Source organism: Ammospiza nelsoni, chromosome W (assembly GCF_027579445.1).
Source record: "Ammospiza nelsoni isolate bAmmNel1 chromosome W, bAmmNel1.pri, whole genome shotgun sequence".
Lineage (NCBI taxonomy): Eukaryota > Metazoa > Chordata > Aves > Passeriformes > Passerellidae > Ammospiza > Ammospiza nelsoni.
Window position 1 is genome coordinate 5,215,937 of NC_080668.1, and position 18,296 is coordinate 5,234,232.

General features: G+C 45.0%; 1 protein-coding gene across 2 annotated transcripts in view; it reads left to right on the top strand.

The window, feature by feature from the left end:
* LOC132086181 (CBP80/20-dependent translation initiation factor-like) overlaps window positions 1-18,296 on the top strand; it is a 484,412-nt gene that overhangs the window by 210,248 nt on the left and 255,868 nt on the right. For both annotated transcript variants that reach the window (XM_059491652.1, XM_059491654.1), the window contains exon 8: window positions 12,975-13,051. In XM_059491652.1, coding sequence (XP_059347635.1) covers window positions 12,975-13,051 — 77 coding nt within the window. The remainder of the gene's footprint in view (window positions 1-12,974; window positions 13,052-18,296) is intronic.

An 18,296-nucleotide genomic window follows, 5' to 3' on the forward strand; every position in this document is an offset into this window, starting at 1 on the left:
CAAGGGCCAGTGTCCCCAACCTTGAGGAGAGATCCCCACATATTTCACGGGAATGTACAGAAGATTTCTGCTTTGTAAAAGTTTGTGTAGCTTTTAGTTTGTCAAGTGAAGTGTCTGTCAGAAATTCAAGGCTTATCTCCCTCCAATCTGCTCTCAAGGGAAGATGTTTATTGTCAGCTGGGAATGCCACCTCCATGGTGCCAGAGATAACTCACTACATGACAGATGTCCAGCTTGTGTTATCTCACCAATTAGCAGATTCATGTGAGGGTGGAGATGCCCTGAGTTGTTGCACCAGCTGATAGACAGAACAGATAAGCTCTTCTGTGGCAGAGGAGAACATCCTGCCACAATGCTGTAGCTATGCATTCAGCCTTTTCTGGTGATGTATGATTTATGGTGTGCTCTCCAAAGATGCAGTTAATTGGAGAATCATCCAAACCGGGACATCTCCCAAGAAACAGTTTCTATGCCTCCTCTTTGAGGCATGTTGCACCATGCCATGATTCATCGGGCAAGCACATCCTTCTGTCAAGGTGCCACAGACCATCCCTCCTCTGCCATGAGACTTGTCAGATTAGTGGTGGAAAAGCCAGAGGAGCTTTGCTCCTTTTCCAACTCCTGGGTGGTTGGAAACTAAGTCCTTTTTGCCAATCCTATAGTTTAATTTAGCCTTGGCTCCAATGACTGAGGTTGAGGAAAGCATCATTGGAGGTTTCCAGGACCTGTGTGTGCTGCGTTGTGGGTGGGAAGTGATGAGAGAGCCACAACCATGAAGTGCTGTAAGGATTTACCCCTTTTATCTTGGGTGAGGAGTATTGTAAAATTGTTGCACTTTTTACTCCATTGATGTTGAGCACCGACTGATTCCTTATTCAGAAGCTACTCTTATTATAAGCACCATCCAGGAAAAAATGAATAGCTTGCAATTTGAAGAAAGAGATTTATCACTTACATTTTAATGGAGAGGAAATAATTTCCAGGTGGCTTCCTGACATTGTTTGGTATTCTGCAATGGTCTCCAAAGCAAGTCAAGGCTTTGGTTTGTGCCTCTGCTCTCTCCTTTCAAGAAGTAAAACATTCCCCCTGTGTAAGAGAGGAGAGTAGATGGCAGGCCAGTGGTGTGGAAGTTCCTGGAAGGGGAAAAGGCAGTAGCAAGTGGCCTCCAAGGAGATGGCTCTGCTGGAAGTGCATACAAGACTTGTGTGTTGACAAATCATAGAATGGTTTGGGTTGGAAGGGACCTTAAAGATCATCTAGTTAAAACCCCTTGCAATGGAGGCCTTGGGTGGGTAGAGGTCATGAGGATGCTGCCAGTGGGGAGATATTGGTGCCTTTGCCATGTTTTTCATGTCCAATGGACTGGCTGAGATGGTTGTAATGAGTATTGGCACATTCAACCCCATAGACACCACAAGTGTGGAACTGACAAATAAAAGTGAAATATATCAGCTGCTCTGTGCTGTCTGGGATTTTCCTGCCATGGATAATCCATCCTATAGGCAGATGAAAGCCTTGTTGCAGGGTGTTGCAAGTCAATGGGTTGGTTTCTGCAGATAATTTCTTTTTATTTTCCCTCTATCCTTGGTATTTCTATTGTTGCCTTTGCACAGGTAGATGGGGTGTCTTCTGGGCTGCCATGAACCTGACCCCACCTCACCCTTCCCGCCTCACCAGAAAATAAAACCCACACTGAACTTTCTGTGCAATAAAATCAAGCAAAACTCCCAGCACCTACTGAAGGCCTAATAACCTGTTCATTCAGTTCAGGCGTTCTGAAAATATTTGTTTAAGATAAGCAAGGGTAGAGATGTTTCTTGAGGGCATAAAATGTTCTTGAGATAAAGCTCCTGCAGACTGATCCTGCAATATGGCCTAATCTTTTCTTTCTCTCATTATCCTAGCATTGCTTTTTTCCATCAGTCCAGTTGCTTTTCTTAACATTTTGTTCACTCTCAGGGTTTCAGTGTTGCTATTTCGTATTCAGGCATCTTCCCCTGCTTGACCATCACAGGCTGGGAGTGTTTCTGCTGCATGGGGAACATCTCTGGAAGAGGCTGAATTAGTGGGAATGAGTGAAGACAGTCACATTGTGGGGTGAGGTTTCAGATCTGAAAGTCAGGCTCTGTTAGACATGAAGACCATGGGGATGAAGCAATGGACACGGATCTCTCATAGCCCCTCAAGTCTTTCTGAAACACCCATAATTTCAGACACCCCTGGCAACAGTCGCTCTTGGATGCAGCATTCACATTCTCTGAAAAAATCCCTTCGCCCAGGATTTTTCTCCTGGGAATCTGAGAAGCCTCAGAGAAAAGAAAAACAATTCTTATCTCATTTGCTTCTCCTGTGTTTTGCTCATCTGGAATGTGTTTAGAAATTGTTTACCCACAGGTGATTGTTTCATTGGATTCTGGTGTGAATTGTTTTGACTCTTTGGCCAATCAGGGCCAAGCTGTGTCGAGACTCTGGAAAGAGTCATGAGCTTTCATTATTATCTTTTTAGCATTTAGTATCTTTTCTGTATTCTTTAGTATAGTATATTATTCTTTAATATAATATAGTATTATAAAGTAATAAATTATCCTTCTGAGAACATGGGAGTCAGATGCATCATTCCTGCCTTTGTCAGGGCATATCCCAGCAAACACAATACTTGGAAGTGAAGAAATGGGGGAGAAGGAGGGAGGGTGCAGGTTGGTGCCAAATGCGACCATCTCTTTTGCAAGGCAGTCGTTTTCAGAGGCTGAAGGAGTTGATGGGGTTTTCTACCTAACAGTGGTTACAGAAGGACCAACAGCAGCAAAACACCTGCCTCCTTTTTGATTACCTCCTTGTGATTTGAGTGTTGGTAGATGAGAGGCTAGACATGAGCCAGCAGCCCCTTCTACTCCACTCGTGAAATTTCACTTGGAGTATATAGAATCTTTATATGAGCTGTTACTTCAAGAGTCCCAGATTTCTATGAGAGAGATATTATGGCAGGGGTTCTAGGGGACTCTCCAACCCCGGCTGTTGTAGGTGTCCGGATAGCGAAGTCTTGCTAAGCACAACCTGTCCAGGTCCCTCAGGCAGGCTCCCAGCTGCAGGCAATCTTATCATGCAGCTCAGCTCTTTGGTGAATTCAGCTCTTTGCTTGCTAAGTGCTGCAGCAGACGCAGGGAGAGGAGAAGGCTGTATGAGGTTCCACAGAGGTGTCTTTATTGGCAGCTTCTGCGAGGGGTCACAGTGACAGCTCTTCTGCCGAACAGCGCAGAAATAGGGGTTTATATAGGGTATAGGGGTTTTGGGAAACAGTCCAATAGTAAGGGTCGAGGTGAATATGACCTATCGTCTTACAGAGAGATAACAAGGGTCCGAAGGCTGAAGAGGGGCTTCTTTGGTCCAGTCATAATGACTAGGCATTTCTTATCTTAGGCAACAGACTGCCAGGGAGCCCTTGCAGGCCCTGTGGCTGCTACAGATAGTCATCAATTGTTTTGGTTACATGGCTCTGTGATGTCTGTTGAGGGGATGTTATGGTTTTGGGCCTGGCAAAGCCAGAGCCCCCATGAGTATACCCTCTACCTGATATCTGCTGTGAGATGTGAGCAGGAATAAGCAAAGCAGGCTCCAGCTTAAACATAAAGAAAAGTTTATTAACTAAACTACACACAATTACTAAACTACACACACACAAAAAAAAAAGAAATCACGAGGAGAATGAAAACTACACAGAAACACTTCCCCCTCCTCCTCCAGATCCCAGTACAATTCATCTCCCAAAATTATCCACACTCGGTCTGGCACCACCCTTTAGAAAATCAAATCTTCAGCTTATGAAGAGTAGACGGAGTCCTTCCTTGTACCATGGACTTCTTGTCACAATTAGCACACCGCCCGGAGTCCTGCTATCTCGTGACATCTCCTTTCCATGCCAAGGTGCTCTCACCACCAGGCATGGGATGAGGCAGAGGCCTGCTTTCAGGGTGGGCCTTTTTAAGGATGCCTCGTCTCGTTCCAAGCAGAGCACACTCTCATCTCTGGGACCTTTGTCCCCCCCATTTCTTCTATACCCCCTGGGGCCGAGGGGTCTCAACACCAAACTCTCCTGGCTCCGAGCCTCTGCTTCCCCCTGCAATGCAGCCTCTGTATCACCAGGAAACAGTCCATGGATATACAACAAAAGAGTCCAGCAAAGTTGCCACTCCATCTTCCCCCATTTCTTCAACATCTCTCTTTCTCTTTGCCAGACCCCCTTACTGGCCTGTTTCTTCCTTCATCTTCCACCCTTATCCCTTTCCTTGGAAAGGTAATGTTCCGTGAAGTTCTCACTATCCACAAGAGTTAAAAGCTCATCCAGGCGGTTGGGCTGCTCGCTGCCCCCCCCCTTCTCCTCCCAGCCGTGCTGCCAGCACATGATATCAAGTTTCAAGGTAAAAGTTCCAGCACGGGCTGCATTCTCTCTCCGTCTCCAAAAAAGGGGGGGGGGGGGTAAGCAGGTCGCTCGATGCTCCCCCACCCTTCCACCGAATCCGGGCCTACCGTAAATGGGCCACGTGGCTTTCCCCTCCCCCAGCCCAGCCAGCAACTGGGCCGGGGGAGGGAGACTCAACTCCTTCACACCGGAAATCCCAAGAGAGCTCTGAAGGACAAGAGCCCTGCTTTTAACTCCTTGGGTTTGTAGTCTCAAGAGGCGGATCCAATGCCCCACTGGTCAAACCAGGTGCTCATCTTAAAATCCGAACACCCATTGGTAACCACAGCAAAACAACATATCCCAGATGTCCCATTTCCGGTCAAACCACGACAGGGGACATCAGGATGCTGTCTGTGCTTCTGAGCAGGATGTAGTGCAGACCAGACAAATCTAGCAGGTATCCAGCATGTCTTGGTGTCTATTGAAATGCATTTATCACAGGATTATTGTACTGTAATATGACTGAAAGACATTAGAACATGATATTACCTAAGACTTAAAGGGGAGGCTGTACATTCACCCGAACCTTTTTCCCCTTATTTTTGTATTAATAAATAAAAATAGGAACAAAACATGGATTTTGAACAGCATTAATAAGGTACTATTATATAGGATTGGCTATTGCTGAGGGGTTTCTTTTTCCCAATGAGGACTTGAAAGAACCTCTTCTGGACGAGGCTTTCTCGTTTATCTCAAAGGAAAAAGGGTTTAACTTTTGTAAAGTTTGGACAGAATCATTTAGGTTTACTAGTATATTTCTCCTTTACCATCCAGGTTCATGCCTTGATCAGGGCCATGAACTTGGTTTGGAGAGGTGTTCTGTATTTATATTTTTAAAACAAGCTTTTATTAATATCTACTGCAAAAAATTTTAACATTAATAACTTCTGAATAATTAAAGAAATATAGGCATTTTAATCTTTCAGTTATTATGCTAAAAGTGCAAGCAATATACTTTTCTTCCTTTTGTTATAAGTTAGAAATTTGTTATTCACTTCAATAGGTGACTTTTAGCTTTTAAAATTATGACAGGTGGCAAATTTTCAGTTAGAAAACTTTGCAACTGAAATTTGCTTATGACATTACTAAATTAATGTTTTTGTGTTTGTTTTAATGGATCTAGAATGTTAGAATGAGTAAATTCTTTGAATTTTCCAGGCTGATGTAGTTGATATTCTGCTTGCATTGTGAGTAAAAATAATAGAAGTATTATGAATAAACTTAGTAACATACATTCTAGGATATCTTTAATACACAGTAGTCCATACTTGATACAGAAACGTAATGCTTTCTTAGTAACTGTAACAGAATCAGCTATGAGACACTTATTAATTTTGGCTTTAGCAAATGTAAGATAATAAATGTTGTACTATGAATTCTAGGACATATTTAGTAAAAAGTTGTGCATTTTTGTAACCTTTGTGTGACACCTTTTTTATAACTGTGATGGACTTGGTTGACTTAGTTACATTATATGAGCTAGTTTTACTCTTAGCACATGTTATTAGTTTATTAGAGTCTGTAGAATATGAGAACCTTTGTATAGTTAAAGCAGTAGAAGGCAGGGTGGCTGTGAAGCTTTGTTGAGGTTTGAGAGGTAGGAACTTGGCACTACCTTTGTTGGTACTGCTTTGGCTGGAGCTGTTAGGTTTTTTAGTTTGCCTCTTCACTGCCCATATGCAGGGAGCTGCTGGCTTCCCGTTGGGCTTGGTGAGAGGGTAGCCCACTCCTAGCTGCCAAGAGGTAGCTGTGCTACGTGGCCAATACCATTTTTTCAGGCAGGCTTGTTTACTAATGTTCCTATGGTATAACATTCCCACATGCTTTTTACCTCCGCCGTGTGCTCGGTGGGCCTCCTTCAGGGGCTTTTCCCATGCTCTGCATCTGGGTTTGACGTCTGTAAGAGCTCCGGGTGATGTAATTCCCAGACCCGCCCATGGAGGCAGGGTCGGGGATGGGGCCACGACCACTAGAGGCGCGGATGTGTTCCACGGAGGTTGGCTTGGGGGCGGGGCTCTGCCCCCTGAGGTAAACTGGATTGGGGGTGTAAATACATCCCCCGATGAAGGCGTGGCCAAGCTCCACGGAGTTGGGGGTGTATCTTTGGGGCCGGGCCATCCGACTTCAGGAGGAGACAGTCTTGACGTTTCTATGGTGATGGAAGATGCGGCCGGCCCAGGCGGTGGGGGGGACGGTCTCGGGAGCAGCATGGAGCTGTGTCATGGTCACGGGCTGCCCAGCCAAAATGGTGGCGCGGTTCGAGAAACCACAGCAGCCTCGCGACGCAGGCACTGGGCGCTCCGGTGCCGCACAGTATCTGCGGGGTGCAGGCACCGCACGCTCTGGCGCTGCATAGCATCCCGGCATGGGCCCATCCCCGCCGCCGGCTGTGGCTCCGCCTGCCGCCAGGACCCCGCCACCCCCCTCTGTCTCGCTGTGTGCCGAGACCCCTCCGTGCGGGGGGGTTGCGGAAAACAGCTCGCCGGGGAACGGCGCCAGCATGGGTGGTGTATTCAGGGCGGCTCGGCCACTGGGGCGGCATGGCAGCACATGGCGGCCGTTTCGTCTGGCCGCATGTTCTGCGAGCTTGGAAGGGTGCCCATCCCCCCGATAACTCCTCTGGCGTTCAGTTCCCGCCATATGCCTCGGTATTTAACAGTGTTATTAAATCCAAGATACATTTCCAAGGCTTTATAACTCTTATGGCGTTTTCCTCGCCTCTGGAAGCTGCTTGAATTATAAATTGGCCAGTTCGTGCCCAGGTATTAAAGTCAAAGGCAGCTTCTTTAGTTGTGTCCAATCCGTGGGTTTTAGCCCACGTTAATAATGTTAATAATGCTTTTTCATCATAACCTAGGTCCTATTCCTCAATAAGTCTCCATACCTTGAGTACTGGGTGATCTTGCATGGACACAAAGCCCCTCTATCTTCGGTGGGGTTTTTCTTCTATTTTCAGCTTCTCCGGTTTTTTGTTTCACACAGCCCTTTGGCTGTGGTTTTTTGCAGCTTTCTGCTGCAGGGTGGGCTCTCCTCACCTCTGGTTTTTTCCAGCTTTCCGCTGTGGGGACAGGCTCTGCAGGCACTGTCCTCTGGTTCCGTCCACTCTGCCCACGGGTAAATGATTGTTCTGCCTCACAATCGGGTTACACACCTGTTACCCCGGTGGTCGAGCGTCAGAGACAGACACACTACAAACCTCCGTTGGTCATCAGCAAACAGCGTGTTTTATTGTTCGGAGCTTTCTTTTATAGGCAGTTCAAAACTCCAGGGTCTAGACAGCTCATTGGTCTGATCTTTACGCCCCCCCAGGTTCTGGACCAGTGATATGCTTGCACCTTAAGGAAGGATGTTATTGGGTGAAGCCCCTGTCAGTCAGCCTTGGGGTCGGTTTATGGAACCATGCTGGGTTTCTTATTTATAACCAGACTAATGCCCAGTACAAGCCAGCTTGTACTGTGATATAATGTGACAACAGATCACCTTTGAGGTTCCTTCCAATCCAAACCATTCTACAATAATATCATTCTATCTATTACCATCACCAGTTAAAGAGGCAAAGCTGGTGCCTTCCTTTTACTTCTTCAGCTGATGCTGATGCAGAGAAGGCATGAGAAAAATAATAAAACTCCTGCTTGTAGCAGGGTATCTTTAAAACCAAATGTTTCCCTTCTCTGATCCTGCCCCTCTTCCTTGTGTCCATCCCAGGCCAGTACCCCACAGCTTTGGGGGGAATGCTCAGGAGAGGGATGTTGCTGGGGAGAAGCAGGTATTGGTGAGGGAAGAGGTGGAAGGCTCTTGGTTGCTGCAGATTGCCAATGAGATCTTGGAAGCTTTTTATTTCTTCTTTCATTAAGCTTTGATGTAAATAGGTCTGGGGCAACAAAGAGGCAGTTGCCAACTTTCTGCATTCCGTCAGTCAAGTGGACAGGGTTGAGGGCTGGATAGAAGCCTTCATTAGGAAGGTAAAGCTCAAAAAGTGTGCACATGGGCTTCAAACCTGCTTCCCTTTACTGTCTTTTTGCAGCAATTCCAGTAGATGGCAGATTTCCCTTGGTGTATGCTAGCTGCCCATATGACAATCACCTCAGCTTCACAGTCATATCACCTTCCCTTCTCCAAGAGCTGAATATGCACATCACAACACAGCTGATTTCTAGGGGTCTGGCCCAGAGAAAAGACCAGTCCTGAAGGCCCCTTCATTTCCAGAGCTATTGGCCTTTTTTTTGTTAAAGTGCACATTATTTAAACTTGAATGTATATGCATTAGAAGTCCCATGGGCTTCTCAGGTTCTGCTCCATATTTTCCCACCATGTAAACCGCAGAATGTTTAGCTCCAAAATTGAAAATTACCCCTATTAGCAATCCTTCATGAGACCATGGTCTCGTTGTTCTTTGCTTCTCCCACACCCCTCGCTTCCAGAACTGGTAGCACTGAAATGTTGATTTGTTATGTTCTCCTCCAGCCACCTGTGAATATATCAAAATAAAACCTATGTGGGAAAGAGACCAAATGTGATTTTTTTTCCCATTGAGAAATGCCAAACCTGCCTATGAAAACCATGAACACCTGGGCTTGATGGTGTCTTCTGGCCCAAGCAGCTGATGCCTTAAGTGTTAGCTTTCATATTTTCCAGATTCTGTACTGCATCATTATATAACTCTGAACTTCATATAAAGTGTTATCAAGTTCTCTTCACAGTTTACTTAGATGAAACAATCCTTTTGCAGCCCAAGAACCAAGGACACCATTGCAGCTTCAGGCCCAAAAAGTATAAACAGTGAATTGAGGAGAGTAATCTGGGAGGGTGGAACTTCATAACCTGAAGCTGTAACTGGACAATTAACTCCAGTATGTAAATGGACCAAAACTTATAAAGTGTGAAAACATGTGACCTGTCATCCATCTTGGGTATAGCCTTGACCAGGCTCTTTTACTGCCCAAGTTGTATTCTTTGAAGGCCTTTTTAATAAATGCCTACTTTATTCCTTTAACACTGTCTAGCCTCTGTTCTAGGTAGCTTCTCAAGGCATCACAGAGCAACAACCATCTCTCTTGTGTAGATCTTCTTGTAGACTTGTTACAGAGCACAGAGTGGTCTGTATCTTGGATAAATTAAGCTCCTCCTATTCATTCAGGGAAAATAAGTGATTGGGAAAATAAGTGATGATGAAAACTCGAACCACAGCCCTCAGCAATGAATAAGGTTCATATTGAAGTGAAGGGAGACGACCATCCGATTGATGAGCATCGACTCCGATTTATTGATCAAATCAGTCACCTTTTATAACAGTGTTAATTAACTTCATGCATATTGCAAAATCCGAGCTCATGATAGGTTACAGAGAAAACTCTAACCCCTCCTTTTGTTTATAATACCTGTGGTTTGTTTATTGAAACCAAGATTTGTGTTCTCACCGTGATATGAAAAGTTCTCAAAACCTTCATATCTGTTCCCAGAGCAGCCAAGGACAGAATGTTTACCTGTTATAAGAAGACTGTCTGAGAATCCTGCTGTTTATAAAAAATGTGGCTGAGAACCTAATTATTTACAGAATCAAGCCTGGGAACTGCTGCTTTACAGCTGCCTTTTACTTTTCCATCAGCTGTATACTTTCATGGCCTCTTTAAGCCATGTTTGAACCAGACTCTCCACGGGTTCAGTACTATTCTAAGCTATTAAGCATCAAAGATACCACACAGAATTACCCATTAGGTGTTTGGCTGCAAGAGAAGCCTAAGTCAGACCTGGTTAGCTAGAGAATAACCCAATCACAGCCCTGTGAGGGCAAGTTGCCAGATTTCCCTACTCCTAATCTGCCTCTTACTAGTCAAAGATGGGCTATCTTTCAGTGGTGAGTCGAGATCTAAGGAGCATGAGGAGAGCTCTTTCTGGTGCTGGTTACAGGGATGTGAGCAGAGGACCACAGAAAAACATGCCATCTCTGAGCAGATCCTTGTTGGATGAGCAGATCTGCAGGAAAGATCAGACAACTTCATGTAATGATGACCCCTGCACCATTGCTATGAGGGATCATGTAGGATGCTGTGGCTAGTGTGGCACCTCTGTGTTAAGGGTCCTTTAGTGAGACAGAAGGATAAATTGGTCACTGAGACTGGGTACTACTCTTGAACATGCTTTCTAATGCCTGTGCTAAACTGTATGACCATGGTGCATCTGATTTTCTCTGAAAGTTAAAAGTGAAGAAGAAAATTAAAAGGGAAACTACCTTTTCAGGAAACACACTGCAGCCAAATCAAGGTTCAAATGGGGACATGCAAGCCAGCATCAGGACTTACAAAAGGGCTCAGTGAGTTCTTCATTGTTTGAAGTCTTGAAGAGTGAAGGTCTCCAAAGTGGAAGGCTGCAGCTGCTGTGGGAGCTGTAGGGTTGCTGCTGCAGCAGTTTGTCCAGGTTCTTTGCAGATGGTCAGAAAGGATGGTCATAATCAATCTTGTTGGTCTTAGACTTGGGGATGCCTTCTTTAGTCTGCAAGGCTAAATTTATTACCACCCAGCAACTTTTCTTCTCCATTGCATCTTCCACCAGAGAAACTCAAAATATTATTATCTCAGGAACTGTTGCTAAAATTAACTGTCATCTTTAAAGACTTTTCATGCAAAGAAAGAGGGAATTTTTTTTAAGTCAGTGAATTATTTTGTCATGCCAATCTGATAAAGCTGTTGCTCAATGAGATGTATCTCCACTCAGCCCTTGCCTTTCCTATACTGCTCCTTCATGGCCCCTTGTGCATGGTGGTTCACCAGCAGTGTCTGGAGCTCAGAGGCTAAGATGGATTGAAATGGAAATAAAAGAAGTTACTTTTACAGGGCTTTTATTGCCATCTGGGGAAGTACAATACTGTCGCAGACATTTCTCCACAGAAATCCTTTCTTTCGGATTTCTGTGTCTTCGGGAGGCCAGAGGCCTCCGAAGACAAGGTAAACAATTATTATCAGCTGCTGGGGAATGCAACAGGGGCACCTATTTTGATTGGTGATTGGTTCATGTTTTATGTTTATAATTAAGGGCCAATCACCAGTGCAAGCCAGGGGACTGAGTCCTTGGCCACAGCTTTGTTGTGGATTCTTTTCTATCTCTTCCTAGCTAGCCTAGCTGCTCTGCAAAACCTCTCTCTATATTCTATTAGTATAGTAATAATGTATTATATATAATATATTAATAAATTCAGCCTTCTGATTCAAGAAACAAGATTCACCGTCTCTCTCACCAGCCAGCGCCCACTCAGGCGCGGCAATACAATACTGCATAAATGAAATTATTTATGGTCATAACAGCTCTGTGGTCAATGAAAAATAAAAAATACTTTGCACTTACATAGTGCCTTTTATCTAGGAACCTCAGAGCTCCTTGATCACATTAACAAAGCCTCACCATGTTCATAGTAAGGTAATAAATAGAGCATCCCTCTGTCACCATTGAGTCAGGAATAGGAGTGAAGGTGACATATAGACTCTAAGTCTCTTCAGAAGGCTAATCTGAGTTTATTAGAAACCCAGTCTTTTATACATGTTCCGATACAGGTGGACCTGATTGGTCATTTAATCAACACCCCTCACACAATTGGCTAATTAAGACACCCTTTGGTAAACATCTTATGAGAAAACAACTGTTCAAAACACCAGCTGCAAGATTGTTTTAATTCTTTCTCTTTGCTTCTCACAGCTTTTCCCAGAATGATGCCTGGGAAAGTTATCTGTTTCTCTCTCTTTGACTAAACTGTCACATCTACATCCCTCTAATCAGATAAATATACCAAGTCAGAGCACCTTCAGTGGAGAAGAGAGTAAGACAGCAGCTTGAGTTACACACAGCTCTTAGACTGTCTTGGCTTGGGCAAATCATTTAACATCCTTATAATCTCAGTTGTTTCCAGTAAGGTGGATGCTGCTCTTTTGTTCCTCAGGGGTGGGATGTGTTGACTAGCTCACAGTGGGCAGGCTCATTGAGATGCTTGTGATGTGGTTGTTGACTTGCTAATGGTGTGGGAGCATAGCCCCAACAGACCTGCCAGTTGTAGCTCCTGTTGGCTTACTCTGATATCCTCAAAAGGCTGCTGAGCATCATCCCTTTACAGAAATTTGTACAGCTGGGATTTAGATAAATATATACATGAAACAGCCCAGTGAAAGTGGGTGGTTTAGGTGCACCAGTGTCAGCAGTGTCATGTGTGATAGTGGGTGAATTCCCTGTCAATGGTGTGTATTGGGATCCATCCATCCATGGCCCAACTATTTGCTCCATGTGGTTTCTCCCATACAGAAACTGCAGATAACTTCATCTGCTCATCGCAACAGCCCTGAGAGGGTACAAGTCTGTGGATTTCCAGTCCTGCTTCAATAGGGTCTGAGAAGTAGTAAGGAGTTTTGAATGGCAACTGTTTCTTTTATCACAGTCACATGTTGATTATACAGCTCTGTCTCACTCTGATCCCTTCCATATTGATGCCTCCTGTCTCTTGAAACTGATCACTGCTTTTCCCTCTGTTTTACAGGGTTACCATTCGTTGCCTCATGAAGCTGAAATTGTGCGCACCAAAAAACTGTTCAGAAGGAGGAGAAACGAATGGAGGTAGATGAAACATCTTAAATGTTTTGGTTTTTTTTTTTTTTAATCTACTTTTCTTTGTTGCACATCTTCTCCCATTGTCTCATGGAGTGTCTTTGGACAATACTGCTCTTTAGCAGCTGCCAGCATTGGGCTAATGCATAAACTCTTATTTGAACACTAATGTTTTGAAAATAGTCTGTCCATCCCCCTAGTTTGTCTGGGTTATGTCCTATATTACCCCAGGAGTATCTTAAGGACCTTCTCTTCTCTTTATACTTATTCCAGCATAGCCAGATTCTCCCAGTTATATTAGAAGAGGCAGATGGCAAGATATTATCTGTAAAAGCTTTGAGTCCTTGGGATTTGCTTCCCCTCTTTCTACTGAAAAGCAAAATTTGCTGACATTCAGGGTTGCCTACAAAGTGGACATGGTTTGGTTGAGAGGGGGTTGCAGAGAGTCTCAGATGCCTGTCTGCTAAATAGGCAGCCAAGTTCCTACGGCACTGGCGATTTTAATCCCTTGAGTTAATTTAATTGGGTCAATTGGATATTTAATTGTGTAAATTGTATATTTAATTATACAAGGGCATATAGAGTCCTTGATAGGAGTTGTGACTATGGTTAAATGTGAAAATAAGTGGGAAATAAGGGAGTTAGTTGGACATGCAGCTTTATTTCTGCCAATGTGTTCTGCTGTGGCTGAGACAACTGTTTCTAAAACCAAGAGTTTACAAGGTTAATGTGATTGAACAGGAGAAAAAGTGTCCAGTATTTTCTCCTAGAATCAGCTGAAATCAGTCTTTGAACTGTGATGCCTCACAGGGACAATTTTCAGAGAAGTCTTATAGACACCTGTAATAGTAGTTGGAGTGTGTCCTCAAATCTTCCCATTGCTTCTCAACTCATGAACAGCCATGATGTAGCTAACTCTGTGGGTGGTTTGGTTTTCCTGAATTTTACTAAGCGAACAAAACAAACTGCTGAAAAGAGTTTGCTCAGGCATCCTAGAAACATTCTGTTGTGGGCAGGGCAGTTCTCCAGCAGCAAATTCCGTTTCTCTCCTCTTTGGGGTTCCCTCCTTTTTTCTGTATGCAATTTAAAAGCCAATTTAGTCTTGTGATTCAGGAAAAAAAAAAAAAAGGTCTTGTTTCAGCTGGGTTGCAGCCCTGTGATCACCAAAACATGGTTAAAACCAAGCCGAAGTCTGTGTTGCAAGAGCAAACCGGGTGGGTTTTCTCACAGTGCTGGGCTGAGCTCTCCAAGAAATTGCAGTGGAGGGTTAGAGGATTCTGCTCCCATCCCAGTTCACCGAGGGGATCTTCCTCTGCCATATGAAGAGTGCATTATGCTGAGAGAAAGGATACCTTCTGCCTGAACCCCCATTGCCCAAAACTGAGCTGGACCAGAGACATGGAACTGAACTGCATGTTGGTTCTTCCTTCCCATTCAAAAAACCAGACAGTTGGAGGGATCACACTGGATGTGCATTTCTATTTCTATTTCTATTTCTATTTCTATTTCTATTTCTATTTCTATTTCTATTTCTCTTTCTTTCTGGTCCCTTTAGATAAACCATCAGCAGGAAGCATTCAGCTCCCCAGGGCATCCCTGCCTCCTGCATAGATGACAAGGAGAGACAGCAAAAGAAACTGCCTTGGGCTGGGGTTAGAAGATGGAGGGGTGAGATGCAGCTGAAACCTAGTAGCACTGGGATAATATCCCAGGAGGAGAGACAAAAGCCTTAAAACCCAATTGATACAGCATCATTTGGGGGAGTAGACATGGGGTTATTTCAACTCTAATCAGTCACAAATGAAATGAAATCGAAAGAGCACAGGGTATGGAGTCCTGCCCAAGTCTTTCACAGTGCTGTCAAAACTTAGAAAAACAATTTTAATTGCAAAAAGCTAAAAAGCCCAGGTAGAGGAAGATGGAGTGAAGCAACAGTCTCTTAAATAATTATTTAAGCAGAAAAGTCATGGTCCCATCCCCTAGACTTTGTCTGGGGACCTCAGCAGCCCTACTTCCCCATGCCATGTGATTTGATGCAAGGAGTTTTCAAGGTCCCCTTGTCTCTGTGGTGCATTTGGGACTAGGAGGGGGCCAAGTCTTGGGCTAGTGAAGCACCTTTTGTTTTTCATGCAAAATTATGCTGATGTCCAGCTGTGCTATAAATAGTTCTTGTCCCTGCTTCCTTTCCATCACCTTTCCTCAGGAAATGCTACCACCACATCACAGTGGAGGACAGCTCGCCTACCTGAGGTCTTTGTCATGTACCTTTCACTCCCTTGGGGAGAAGCAACCCTATGGGTATGCAACCATAGTTTTCTCCTTGCATATAGGATATGTTTTTATGTTCCATGAGTAATTTTTCTATGGGATGCATGCTTCATTTGTTACATAAGATAGACATGAAGAGTGAATTAGAGGTGTTATTAAAACAGTCTTCAACTTTCCCAGTTAAGGAACACTGCAGGTCTGTTGGACACATTTTTGGTAACAGTGATCAACATCAGAGCCATATCTGGTGGAAGGTTTGGTTCCACAGGGTGTTGTAAAAGCCTACATGAGGTGGTGAGGTCCCTACTGCAAAGAGATTATAATCAGGGCAGGAGACCAGGGAGACATATCACCCTTCCTACCTCACCCAGCAGAAATCCTGCACCCAGTGTTTTCTCTGTTGGCTTAGACACATTAGGTGAAATTGCCACCTTCTGATGAGGGTGATGGAGGACATTACCGTTTGATGGGATTATTAAAAGAGAGCAGGGGAGGCAAATTTTTCATAGATGTCCATGTGAGCAAGTGTCAAACACCAGTGAGGGTTTTATTGTGCCAAATGCTATTCCACTGTTTGCTGCCATACAAGATACATCCTACGAAGATATTACCACGGGCAACTTGATTTGACATACCATAGGCAACTACTCTAGGGAAGGAGGGAGTTTTCCTGGGCAGTGGCAGGACCTCTTCTGCAAGAAAAAATATTCTGGGAAATGAGGCACAACAGACCCATTTATCAAATTGTTTCCTCAGACCATTCCCAACCCAATGCCTCTCTACTAGCAGACCACAAGCTGTATTCAAATGTTGTCTCCTTGGGCAGGCGGGCTCTGAGTTTGGCTTTTTGTTTTTCAAAAAGTTCCCAAACCCACCATTTCTTAAGTATATATTGAAGCCTTTCAAGTCAAATTGGTGCTGCACAGGGTTTTCTCCAGATCCCATGGCATCCTGGTATGATGTGTTTTGGGATGGAAGGTTTGGCTGCCCAAACCCCATGGCCTAAAAAATGTGTGAACAGAAGTTTACACCAGCCTTGTAGGAGTGATAAGAAACCTTGTTCATTTTAGATAGGATTTGCAAAGAATATATGGAGTTGCAACAGGTTAAGACAGGTGAGTTTGTACCTACTTGGTCTTCTAGTTAACAGAGTACTGAAATGGTTCTGTGTCACCTAATGAAGTATTGCCGCACCTGAGTGGGCGCAGCTGGTGAGAGAGACGGTGAATCTTGTTTCTTGAATCAGAAGCCTTGATTTATTAAGATATTATATATAATACATTATGACTATACTAATAAGAATATAGAGAGAGGTTTGCAGAGCAGCTAGGCTAGCTAGGAAGAGATAGAAAGAATCTACAACAAAGTTGTGTTCAAGGACTCAGTCCCCTAGCTTGCACTGGTGATTGGCCCTTAATTATAAACATAGGAAATGAGCCAATCAAGGTGTCCCTGTTGCATTCCCCAGCAGCTGATAATAATTGTTTACCTTGTCTTCGGAGGCCTCTGGCCTCCCGAAGACACAGAAATCCGAAAGAAAGGATTTCTGTGGAGAAATGTCTGCGACATCTCACCTTTCTAAATTGTATAAAAATAAAAGAAAAATGCTGATGTGGAATGAACAGGAAATTCCTTCACCTATAAAATATAGAACACTCACAAATCACTAAAACAATCCTACAATATAAGAAAAATGCAAAATACAATGTAAAGAGAATTTGAGTCCATGCAGCTGAGTTTCAGGAACAGTCCATCAGCTGAAGTTGTTTCTTTTGGACATCTGAGAGTCCTTTTTGTCCTGAAATCAGCATAACACAATTTTAAACAATTTAAAACAATTTAAAACAATTTGAACAATTTTGGAATGTCCTTTCTGGCCCTTCAGAGCTGCTGCCCGCTATTTTCAATCTTTTTTATTTAATTTTAAATTTTATTTTTTTTGATTGAAAGCAAAAGAGCAGCAGCCGAGCAGAGCGATTCCAGAGAAGGAAAGGCCCTGGGGGCCCTGGCCCATGATGGACCAGGAACCCCAAAACTGGCTCACAAAGGGGGACCTGGACCGGTAGGAGAAACCAGAGTCCCCAAAAACATAAGGAGGCCAGGCAGTGGGGCCAGCCCAGGAATTTTTTGAGCCCAACGGCCCAGGCCAAACCCATGAGGAAGGCTCTGCATATCCACAGGCCTGAACCCTGCTGCCAGCAGAATAGCAGCACGGGTAGTGAGACGCTTCCTTTCCCCTAAACCACTGAGGCATGCCAGCAGCAGGGAAATAGAAACTTCCCCGAGAATCTTCATCTCGGGTCTGGGAATGTTTGTTTCCCACAGCAACATGGTACCACCCCCACCGGGCTGGGGACCAAAGGCAGAACTTTCGGGAGCCCCCTCCCCCTCGCCGCTAGGGCACAAGAGGGGCGGCAGAGATGGCAGCCTCCATGGGACAGCAACCGAAACACCACCCCCCAAACCGCCGAGCTTGAAAGCCGGCAGCTGGACTGCCGCAAGAGTCAGCTGGCGGGCAGCCCCCACTCCACTGAAGGAGAGACCCCCCGCCGGGGCGGCTGCTGGGGCAGCTGGCCCGGGACGGCCCGAGCTCGAACAAGCCGCCGCTTCCAGGGCAGTCTCTGACGCCGACCCGGAGGGCAGAGCCGCTGGGACGTCCGGTGGAAGCAGCGGGGGGGAAGCCGGAACTGGGGAGGGAATCGCGCTGAGCGTGGGATCCGCCGCGGGACACTCCGAGAGTCCCGCGGGCTCAACGCCGTTTTCAGCCCCATCCTGAACAGGAACTGTCTCGGCTTGAGGCGGCGGAGATGCGCGGAAACACGCTGTTGCTGCGTCCCTTGGCTCTGAAAGCGGCAGCAGGCACGGCACGGGCAGCAGTGGAGCCAGGAGAAGCGGCGGAGCATCACTGTTGCTTAGCAACAGGTCAATCCCCGGAAGTGCTGTCTCTTGTGCAGTCTCCGACACAGGCTCTGGCGGGGGCGGGGAG